This window comes from Lathyrus oleraceus, chromosome 7 (genome assembly GCF_024323335.1).
Source record: "Lathyrus oleraceus cultivar Zhongwan6 chromosome 7, CAAS_Psat_ZW6_1.0, whole genome shotgun sequence".
Lineage (NCBI taxonomy): Eukaryota > Viridiplantae > Streptophyta > Magnoliopsida > Fabales > Fabaceae > Lathyrus > Lathyrus oleraceus.
In genome coordinates this window covers 203,617,663-203,628,528 of record NC_066585.1, presented here as the reverse complement: position 1 = coordinate 203,628,528, position 10,866 = coordinate 203,617,663, and the positions used below count along the sequence as shown (strand labels likewise).

Sequence of the window (10,866 nt, the reverse complement as noted above, 5' to 3'; positions counted from 1 at the left end):
CCAATTCCTCATAATCAAGAAATAAGATTCTATTACGATTTCGAACTTCAATTCACTGTGAATTTCAGAACCGAAATCAATCACACACGCCTCACGTTCACTCGTGTTTCCCTTGGTGTTTCTCGTGGATCTGAACCAGATTTCTAGATACCAATTGTTGGTGCACAAGAGGAAGAAGATGAAGATGATGAGGATGAAAGAGAGAGAAAAAGTTATAACTAACTTTTTACTGAATTAAAAATTTTGTTACAATGAAAAAAAATCTATAGCAAACTGAAAACTTAAATTCTACTTATACACACACATTTTAGAATTAAATAAAATTCAAATTAACTCCAAAATCAACTTAAATGAATCTGAAGTATATCTAACATCTATCCTATCTAGCATCACCCATGTCAAAGGACGCAAAAAACAGTGCGGGAGGTCAAAGTAGAGGGCGAACATTTGAAACCCTGGTTCTATACGTTAAAAATTATTTGTTAAATAAGTTGGTCTAACTTGTTTTGTCACCCCTATAATCCATTATGAAGCCTAGCGGCATGTCAACTTTGTTTAGGCTCATTCCGCCAAAGTCCTCCAAAAGCGAGGCAAAAGGTCAAAGTAGAGGGTGAATGTTCGAGACCTTAGTTCAGCATGTTAAAAGTGTTGAGTTAAACGTGCATGTCTCATCTGTTTTGTCACCCTTACAATCCATTATGAAGCCTAGTGACATGTGAGTTCTGTTTAAGATTACCTCACCAAAGACCTCGAATAATGGAACAAACGATCAAAATAAATGGCAGATATTTGAAATCTTGTCTAATAAACACGATTTCAGTATTATTATTTTTTTATATACTTTTAAACTTATAGGAGAATGAATTGAAAAATCATCATGGACTAAATATAAAAAAGACTATTCATTTGTAACGGAAAATACAAATTAGCTAACAAATCCTATGGATTAAGGATTAAACAACTGAATTTATCATTGTAAGAATGCTACATTCAAACACACACAAAATCAATTGAAGTTTAACAAGGATTATTAACTCATTGATGACCTTATTTCCAAAGGAAACATGACACTAGAACTCCAACAAATCAACAAACGTAACACATCTTGTACATAATTTAAAAAAACAATACAAAATCATATATGTGGATAAAAAACAAAAGAAGACAACTACTTAACCCTACAAGTGAAAGGGTGTGTCACTTTCACATTACTAACTGAATGCATGCATTTGATGCTATCATAAAGTACCTTCTTCTAATGCTTAGGCTTACACAAGGAATGAATTTGCTCTGTTCAAAAATGGTCCACCACCTTTTTAATTGCAGTCACACAAAAAAAGGCGTTCTCTTCCACTTAAGACCAACCTGAAAAAAGTAAAAGCTACTTACTCACTTTTTTTTCACTCAAAGGGATGGTGAAGTTGTTCAGCTTAGTTAATTAGTTTCAATAACTTCATTTATTTATAAACTAGTGGTGCTATATTGGTTGCACATGGCTTGCATTTAAGTACTCTTCCAATGGTGGTACCATAGTGGTGTTGGTGGGACGCACCCTCTTACTAGCATGTTTATTATGTAAATTTAATGTGTTTCTTTTTCTACTCTATTATTTTATGTAAATTATGCTATGATGTACGGATGAAATAAGTGTTGTCCTTTGTGTAAGTTTGATTAGGGGTGGCAAACGGGCATGCCCGCCCCGTTTAGGTCCGCCCCGCAAAAGCCCACAAATAAACGGGGCGGGGCGGGGCGGTCATAGTTGAGGATGCGAGCCTAAAACTTAGACCCGTCCCGCAAAAAAGTGAGGGTGGGGCGGGGAAAGCCCGCGGACACTGCACTCTTTAAGCCTAAAAATGCAAAAATTTATGTAAATACACATGCCCGTAAAAATCCGCGAGAAAAACGGGGCGGGACGGACACATTTGAGGGTGAGGGCCTAAATCCTTAGCCCGCCCCGCACAAAAGTGCGGGCAAAACGGGCATGTCCCGCGGGCCGAGCCCGTTTTGCCACCCCTAAGTTTGATCAAGTGAGATATGGTAAAACTTATTGATTTAATAATAAAAAATAAACTTGTATGGGAAAATGAGGCGAAATCATCATTTGGACGTAACGTTGGACTTTGACACACGTTTAAAGGAAATCACGTTTGTGAATAAACACGACTGAGAAAGACCTCTCCCTTAAAATGAAGATTCTGATGTCAATTTCAAATGGCAATTTTGTATCTATTCAACTACTCTCACTCAATGCCACCATATAATGCCTTTTCATCGATGCATGTTCTCAACGGACATACTTTTTCGATGGTTCAAATTTTTGGGTCGGCCTCACAAATTTCTACATCAATAATCTTCGCTTAAAAGTTAATAGAAAGAACTTGAGAATAACTGTTTTGAGCTGACCAATGACCCATAAAAACCAGCTCAATCCAAGAAGGGCATAGCAATCGGTGACATACATATGAACCCTTATTCTCGTACAACAAACATGAGCATGACCTCCCTTCCATCTCAATTGTTGATACACACAGCTAACGGTCGCACACACTCCATGCCAAAGAAATCGAAGACAATTATAAAAAATTTCTTTATATAAGTATGACCCTAAGTCAGATCCATGTATTATTTCACTCATATTTGCAAAGTTTTATCTCACTCAGAGTGTTAACCTTTTCTTTACAAAAACTCGTCTAATCACTGAAGAACCACAACCACCACACAAAAAGTCTTACCGCAATAGTTATCTTCCCTTTTATAGGTAAGTTTTTGTTCCAATAACGAAATACATCTAATTACTTTTTTTCGAACAGATGTTGAATATCAGATACACCTTCGTTTCAACATGTCAAACATGTTGGTACTATAGAGATAAATATCACAGTAAATCCTTTATAAATAAATTATAGGTATATCTGAGGGTCATTGACTACTTGTGGATCATGTTTGTATAAAGCGAATTTCGCAAAATTAAGGTGTTGATGTAATTTTTTTTGTCAAATAATTTAGTTATTAGAATTCACTCTTTAAAAATAAATAAGTGAAATGTCGCAGATTCGAATCGGCCAGCATCCAATATTTTTGCATAGCTACTTACTAAATTGGCTTGACGGAACACTTTAAGTTGCAAGTAATTAAAAATGCTAATAAAAAAATTAGTAGTTTCCTGTTTTATGATAATAATAAAAAAAATTAGTGATAAACCACAGTTTCTCTCTGATAAGCTGTTACTAATTGTCTCAATCTAAAGGCACTAATAAACCAAAGTGACATAATAGGATAGTATTTCTTTGATAGACACAATATTTCCATTTGACCAAAGATAAACACATTATGAATAAACCAAATATATGTTGTCAGAAACTTGTTATCAGGTAGGTGAACTTCAAGTCTTATTTTCAACACATTACAAAAAAAATCTCTAAAATCATATGAATTCTTTTTGAGTATGTCTGTCTTTTTCAGTATTAGAAACCAATAAATATAATATATCAACCTTCATTTACCTCTTCTATAAGACTCACGGGATTTGATTCCCTTTAATTATTAAACAAATTTCCCATCCTCATTCCTCACTTTCACTCTTTCTTTTCTTTCTCCATAACTCATGTCTGTCACTTGTTCATCATTTCTATTCACATTTTCTTTCTTCATTTTCTTCATTTTGACTGAGAATTCATCATGCTTAGCAATACTTAGTAAGAACACGACACGCGTACCTCGCCAGCTTCGAGTTGATTACTATGCAAAATCTTGTCCACTGGTAGAACAGCTTGTTGGTTCAGTCACTTCTCAACAATTCAAAGAGTCACCTGTTTCTGGACCTGCCACGATTCGTCTTCTCTTCCATGATTGCTTTGTAGAAGTAAGCTAGCTAGCTCTTTCTACATACAAACATATGAAAATGGTTTATATACATTTGCATGCAAGTGTTGATTTGTTTTCCTCGAACCCGTTTTCATGATTTCTGATATGAATGAGTGAGTGCAGGGTTGTGATGCATCAATTTTAATAGCATCAAAGCCTGGAAGCAAGGAGTTGGCAGAGAAGGATGCAGAGGATAATAAAGATTTGAGAGTGGAAGGTTTTGAGACTGTAAAAAAGGCTAAGGAAGTGGTGGAGAAAAAGTGTCCTAATGTAGTGTCTTGTGCAGATATTCTTGCAATTGCAGCAAGAGATTTTGTGCACCTGGTAAGTTTCTGTCACTCCTCTTAAGTAGAAGCTACCCGTCCTCACGATTGAGACGCTCGCCTAATTGGTGCCACATTATCAGTTTTCTCTTATTTTTGTCAAATTGAAACCAATCAGGCCACTGTCTCGGCCGTCACTGTCTCGGCCTCGGCCGCAAGAACGTGGTAAGCTCAATTGGTAATGCCCTCCAGTAGTACATCATAGTTAGTAGTAGTTCACATGCAATACAAGTACAAAGTGTTGCTAGTTTTGAAAGTTGTTATTCTGCTATCTGATGTAACCACATTTGGTCCACTTAAATTTCTTAAAAAGGGAAGAAAGCAATGATATGCTTTTCTTTATATATTCTGAGTGCAAATTCAATTGTTTTCCCTTTACTCTTACTTCATCTTCTTTGCTTATATAACTCTCATGCTCTAAACACAGAAGAAAAATCCTTCTAGAGAAAAAGAAGTGTTTTCTGTCTTTTAAGAATAACAGACAAGTTGTGTGAAAATACCAATTAAATAATGAGGAATGGTTCTATAAGATTTAGGTGCGTGATCTTTTGGTATATAGGAAAATGCGTTCTAAATTTATTTTTCAATAAATTAGATATTATTTTTGGAAATAGATTTCTTTATAGATACAAAAAGACAATATAGCCAAAATCATATTAAATAAATAATGTTAACCAGAATCATTTTAAATTAGCTATAGAGAACAGAAACACAGACAAGTTGGTCTTGGATTAAGAGTATTTTCCTATAGTAAAAATACAAAAATGTCTCACTATAATATGAATTGTAGTTCTGGAAGTTAGCAGAGTCACTGTTTCATATAAGGGTTCTGCATAAAGTCAAATTGAATCTGCTTTCATGTTGTCATTTACTGTTTGGTATGTTATACTCTAAACAGAAGAACTTTTGTACTTTACTGTGGATTTTACTTTGTTTAGGCACCAGTTACAACACTTGCTTCTTAATCTTATAGGCCCAATTTTTAGTTTTTTTTCCATGGCTAATTTTGCTGAGTTTAATTTTATTGTGTCATGTGACTCAGGCAGGTGGTCCTTATTACCAAGTGAAGAAGGGAAGATGGGATGGAAAGATATCAATGGCGTCGAGGGTAGGGTCGAACATCCCTCGCGCAAACTCAACTATTGACGAACTCATCAAACTATTCAACTCGAAAGGCTTAACCATACAGGACATGGTTGCTCTTTCTGGTGCTCACACAATCGGGTTTGCACATTGCAAAAGCTTTGTGACACGGCTCTATAATTATCGGGGTAAGGGTCAACCCGATCCGGATATGAACTCGAAACTATTGAAGGCTCTTAGAATGTACTGTCCAAACTTTGGAGGGAACTCGGACATTGTTGCCCCGTTTGATGCCACAACCCCTTTCATATTTGATCATGCATACTATGGTAACTTGCAGAACAAGATGGGTTTGTTAGCGTCCGACCAGGCTTTGGCTTCGGACACACGAACCAAGTCACTGGTTCAAGATTTTGCAAAGGATAAACAGAAGTTTTTTCAAGCTTTTGCAGCTGCCATAGATAAAATGAGTTTAGTGAAAGTTTTGAGAGGGAAAAAGCATGGGGAGAAAAGAAGAGATTGTAGTATGCATATGTAAGAAATCAAAGAGATACTGTTTACACAATTCTTGCATTTATAACTGGATCATTGACTTCATTACAATTTTTCTTTCATGGAGTTCTTGAAACACTGATTTTATTTAGTGCAGTTATAAATGCAATAGTTGTTTACATTTTTTACTCAATTTCCAATATTAGTATAAAAATGAAAATATCTAAAATCATTTTCAATGGTGTAATTTACTCATCATGTAACTTACTCTTGTAATGGTTTGGAGTATTGCCATTCAAAATCATTCAGAAAGACGATACAAAATTTCCCTATGGAAAAGTATTTCATGCATTTAATCTAAAAGTTACAAAGCCTCAGACTCCAATAAAGAATGAATTGATCAAAATCAACGCATTCGTTATAAGAATGAGTAATAAACTAAATAAAATAAATGCTTTAATTTACACTCCTATGACTTCATGGAGATAGAAGTTGCTGCAATAAATAGTGCCTCTTTTCCAATCGACAGTATTTCCATATTCCTACATTATGACAGAAAATAAACTTGAAAATTGTAGATGAACACAAACCAAATATAGATGCAAAACCAAGCAAGCAATGCAAAAATTAAAATCCTGAGAAATGGTTTTCTTACTTATCCGTGCTTCTCAAACTATCAAAAGCAGATATAAACGCGTGGCAGAAATCTACAAGAGCACTGGCCCCTTCTCTGTCTCCAGCAATGTTGTCGTTTGCATTTCTTTCTAACAATATTGATAATTGAGCCTGAAAATCAGTAAAAAAGGAACTAACTTAAGAAGCTTCTCAAACAGTTTATGATGAAAGATAGCAGAAAAATAACAAAAGATGGAAATTCAATGGAATACTGTAAAATCGCAGACCTATATCAAAGTGATTACAGTGTCTTGGTGTAAACAGTGGAAATAAAGGAACACAAAGCAAGAGAGAAAATATCCTAGGCAGTTATGAGTTCTTAGTCATTCCTATAACTTTATGCATATCATTTGATTCAATAGATATTGTGCATTGATTTGTTGAATGAAGACAGTTAGTTACCTGAAAACCATGAGCCAAAAGCAACTGAACTACATCTGCACCAATTTTTTTAATTATGCTCTTAGTGCCAATGTTGTTCGAAAAGCATGTCAAAACACCATCAAATGTTGCATCTACAGTAGAACCATTTGATCGGCGAGTGTGAGCAGCAGGCTGCAATTTTGTAGAAAACAAACGTCAACAGATTATCAAAAGCTACTGGGCCTACCGATGGAGTCTCCTTTTCAGGATGGAGAAATATATTGTAAAAGAAAGTATGACAATATTCAAACAGTCAAAGTTGTTGATTACCTTAGTTATATATTTCCAAAAATACTGCACAACTATTTCCAGCTTCCATTTAGACTCGCTGAAGATCTACATCCATTCTCATGAAAAGCAGAAGAAACTATTAGCAACAAGATAGCTTCCTCAAAATATGACTCAATGTCGTTAAATAGTGGACATAGCACTATCACATATGTTGTCAATAACGGGCTATAGCGGAATAGCATAGTGTGGTAGGATTCAGCGCGACGCTTTTGACCAACGAGTTGCTGTCAACAATAGAGAGTGTCGCGGCCACTATTGCGGCCACAAACCGCTATTACTTTATCTAGCCCCGTGCACAATTGTGCACATAGAGGGGGAAAACGGTAATATGAACAGTATGAGGCAAAGGGACGAGATACAGATTTCAGGAGTCACCTTAAGAAAATGGGGAATATTATCTTTGTTGTAAGCCAGTTCATCCAGAACTATGTCCACTAAAGGTGTTCTGTACAAAATGCACCAAAATACTAGATTAACTACTTCAATCAGAAAACATGGCATATAAAGAAGCAAGAAAATTAAACGGAAAGGAACAACAATGTAAATGAAATTTAAAAGAAACAAACTACCTTGGACTATCTACTCTTGAAGTATGGCCTTCAATATCTGCTTTCTTCCTGGACATATCAAGGGCCATAATCTAAAATCATCCACAATGTAAGCAGACACAGAAGAGTTGATTGAAGTTAGCATAAAAACAGCAAATTTAATTTTTCAGGAACTTACCATCACCAGAAGTTTCTCCATAAAGACATGTGTGTTCTTTAATACTTCAAGTAAAGCAAGAGATAATGCAATATGGTGATTTTCGGATAACTGAGATTCAGAACTCTTTTCAACATCTAGATTTTTACTAAGATCATTTTGAACAAGTTGGCATAGCAGACAGGTAACTTTCATGCAGTCTTTCATTAAACTCTTGTAGCTTATTTTCCTAGATCCCTGTAAAAACTGGATCAGATATACATTTCTGAAACAACAAAAGGAAAAAAAATCAAGGAAGTGGAATCAAGATGCATAAGATATCAACAACAGAACATGTGGAAAGAAAAGTGTAAGCATTCATGTAACATTAATCAACATGGTTAAGTTGTCGAGTCACACCAAGTTGTATAGTGAACCAATTACCATTAACAGGTTGAGCAAAGACTCCCTCTGCAAGCTCCAGTTCATGGTAACTGCAACAGAACAGTTACTTAGAATTTACTAGTTTGAGGAATGGCAACAGCAGCATAAATTTCATTCAACTTCATACACACCATTGCGAGGTAGAAAATCGCCTTCGAGTACAATGACAAGATATTGAAAGACTAACAAATTCTGCAAGGGCTGCCAAAAATTACACAGAACTCAGGCATATATTTTTGTTGACAAAAACTGCACTAATTTTGTAACTTTATAAACCAAAGCTTAACATTAATACTTAGCCACATGGGAAAGCTTGAAGCTTGAGATCTAAAATATGTAAATGGAAAATATAGCTAAAAGTATACGACATTAATATATTATGACTTCAGTCGGAATTTCATTCTGTGTCGGTAGCAAAATCACTAGTGCATCTCAATTCTCACAGGTTTGTTGAAACAAGTACCCACAAAAACCCTAGAAAAGAATGTTCAGAAATGGTTGTTTAGTGGACTAACCTTCATGCTTGTTGCTTGAATGTTGGACTCAGTTAAAGTTTCCGCAAGCTCTTCAATCAGGCGATGAAAGCTCTAAGGTAGGTGGAAAAAGTAAAGAGTGAAAATGAGTTTTAAAAAAAAATCCAATTGTAATTTGAGAGAAAGACAATTAAGAGAACTTTGCAGAAACTGAATATAAAGAACACTTCTTTTAGCTCAGCTGAGGATAGGTAAAAAGTGTATACGGCCCCAAATATTGTTGCAAATACATGAAAGAAAACAAAAAACATAGTAAGATGATAAAGTTGAGTGGTGAAGAAAGAAACTAACTCACAGAAGGGTCGAGAGGTCCACCGGACTGTTTGTCACCTGCTTCCCTGACAACAGGGGCATTATCCAAGCCAACAATAAGAGGAGACCATGCCTAGCAGAAAAATATTTTACATTTCAAAGCAAGTTCAACCATTTTCCCATATTACCAATCGATATAACGAATGCAGACTAAAAACAACAGATTGAGGTGACTTGTAATCATTCATACCTCTTCAGCCACAATCAATTTCGGTGTAGAGTTAGACGGTGACAAGGAAACATCTTCACCGGATAAATATGCACGAGGGAAACACTAAGCCGGAAAAGAATGAAGGTATTAGTTTCACTAAAATCTTAAACCTGTGAGTGTGAGTATAAAGAGGGAACAGAAAGCCTTGAACATCAAACATCACATACCTTTTCTAAATCAACCAGAAGCTTATAACTTGCCACAATCAACTGTAAAGACTTCCCAGTCCTTAGCATATGGAAGACTGCCGCAAATATTTTTCTACACAATTTCAAAAATGCTTACAAATACACAACAACTCAATAACACAAAAATAAAATAATTCAAATTTTCTGCAAAAAAAACTTGCTTTTAGAGGAGAAAAGCACTGAGAGAGACTTACGAAGATGGTGGTTTTCCATATTCAAGCCCAATTGAAGAAGCACGAACAGCATCCAAAAAAGCAATCCCTGCATAAATGAATCCAAAAATAAACAGAATAATTTTTTAATTCCCATCAAGTTTGCATTTTTCCGATTACCCACAAGTCGAAATAGATTAAACACGTTGATTTTGTTATTGGGTACAAAATAGGAAGCTATTCGAAAAAGGGAAAAGAGGAGTGAGAAGCTTACGTTCATCGAGAGAGTCTTGATTAGTATCTTTGGTATCGGAGGCATCAAACATGGTGAGGAGCATGTTATCTTCGATCCCTGCTCTTTCATTGCTTCTGCTAGGGTTCTTCATTTTGAGTCTCGGTTATTGTGTTCTCAGTGTACAGAAAGAAAGAACCAAAAATTTGAAATTAAGGAATTCGTTACAGAAAGAAATAATAACAACGGAAACTTAGTTTTTCTGTCTTCCTGCCAAAACTTGGCAAACATAAAATTGTTAATCTAAATAATAGTGCGAAAAAGAAAAAAGAAAAAAAAAGTATATACACTATTTTACATGGTCAATCAATTACCAGCATGTATTCTTATTTGTAAGTTAATTGTATAATATGGTTGATTGATAAATTCTTATTGGGTGACAATGTAAAACTATTTTACCTTTCAGTCAGTGCACTACTTTTAATCTCAATATTTAGTATTTTAGTACAATTTAGGGAAAGTTTATTATTTTATTAAATAATAAATAAATATAGAGTTTAATGGGTATAGAGTGAATTTACATCATAATTCAATAGGAATTCATCTTTCAATAGCAATTTATTATTCAATCATGTTATACTATCATCTATCTGACCATTAGTAAGACATGCCATTAAATACCCTTAATTATCTTTCTTCATTCATTATATTTACATTAATGAATGGACAAAAGATTAAATAACATAATACTTAATACTCAATATCTTAGTCCTTCACAATATTTTGTTCACGTTAGAAATCCATTATAATCTATGGAAAATTTCTATCATTTTTTATGAACAAGATTGTTATTACTCACACAATGACAATGAAAAGAAAAGAATGATTGAGAAAGAAAGAGAAGAACATTAGAGAAGAAGGATATTTTCTACAGAGTTTTCTCTTTGTCCATAATATGT

The 10,866-nt window shown here is 34.7% G+C and overlaps 2 protein-coding genes across 2 annotated transcripts; one reads left to right on the top strand and one right to left on the bottom strand.

Annotated features, from left to right (window-relative positions):
• Positions 1-3,320: 3,320 nt before the first annotated feature.
• On the top strand, positions 3,321-5,884 carry LOC127105601 (peroxidase 19). Its single transcript, XM_051042794.1, has 3 exons — positions 3,321-3,862; positions 3,988-4,188; positions 5,230-5,884. Exons 1-3 carry the CDS (start codon positions 3,605-3,607, stop codon positions 5,806-5,808), a joined length of 1,038 nt encoding a protein of 345 aa, XP_050898751.1. The 5' UTR covers positions 3,321-3,604; the 3' UTR covers positions 5,809-5,884.
• A 107-nt stretch (positions 5,885-5,991) lies between these two features.
• Positions 5,992-10,215, bottom strand: LOC127105600 (negative regulator of systemic acquired resistance SNI1). The gene is made up of 15 exons (XM_051042793.1): positions 9,950-10,215; positions 9,718-9,784; positions 9,503-9,596; positions 9,315-9,398; positions 9,108-9,197; positions 8,795-8,866; positions 8,411-8,480; positions 8,280-8,329; positions 7,878-8,093; positions 7,721-7,791; positions 7,527-7,596; positions 7,131-7,196; positions 6,840-6,992; positions 6,418-6,548; positions 5,992-6,304 (listed from the first exon to the last, which is right to left on the bottom strand). Exons 1-15 carry the CDS (start codon positions 10,059-10,061, stop codon positions 6,232-6,234), a joined length of 1,419 nt encoding a protein of 472 aa, XP_050898750.1. The 5' UTR covers positions 10,062-10,215; the 3' UTR covers positions 5,992-6,231.
• Between the last annotated feature and the right edge of the window lie 651 nt (positions 10,216-10,866).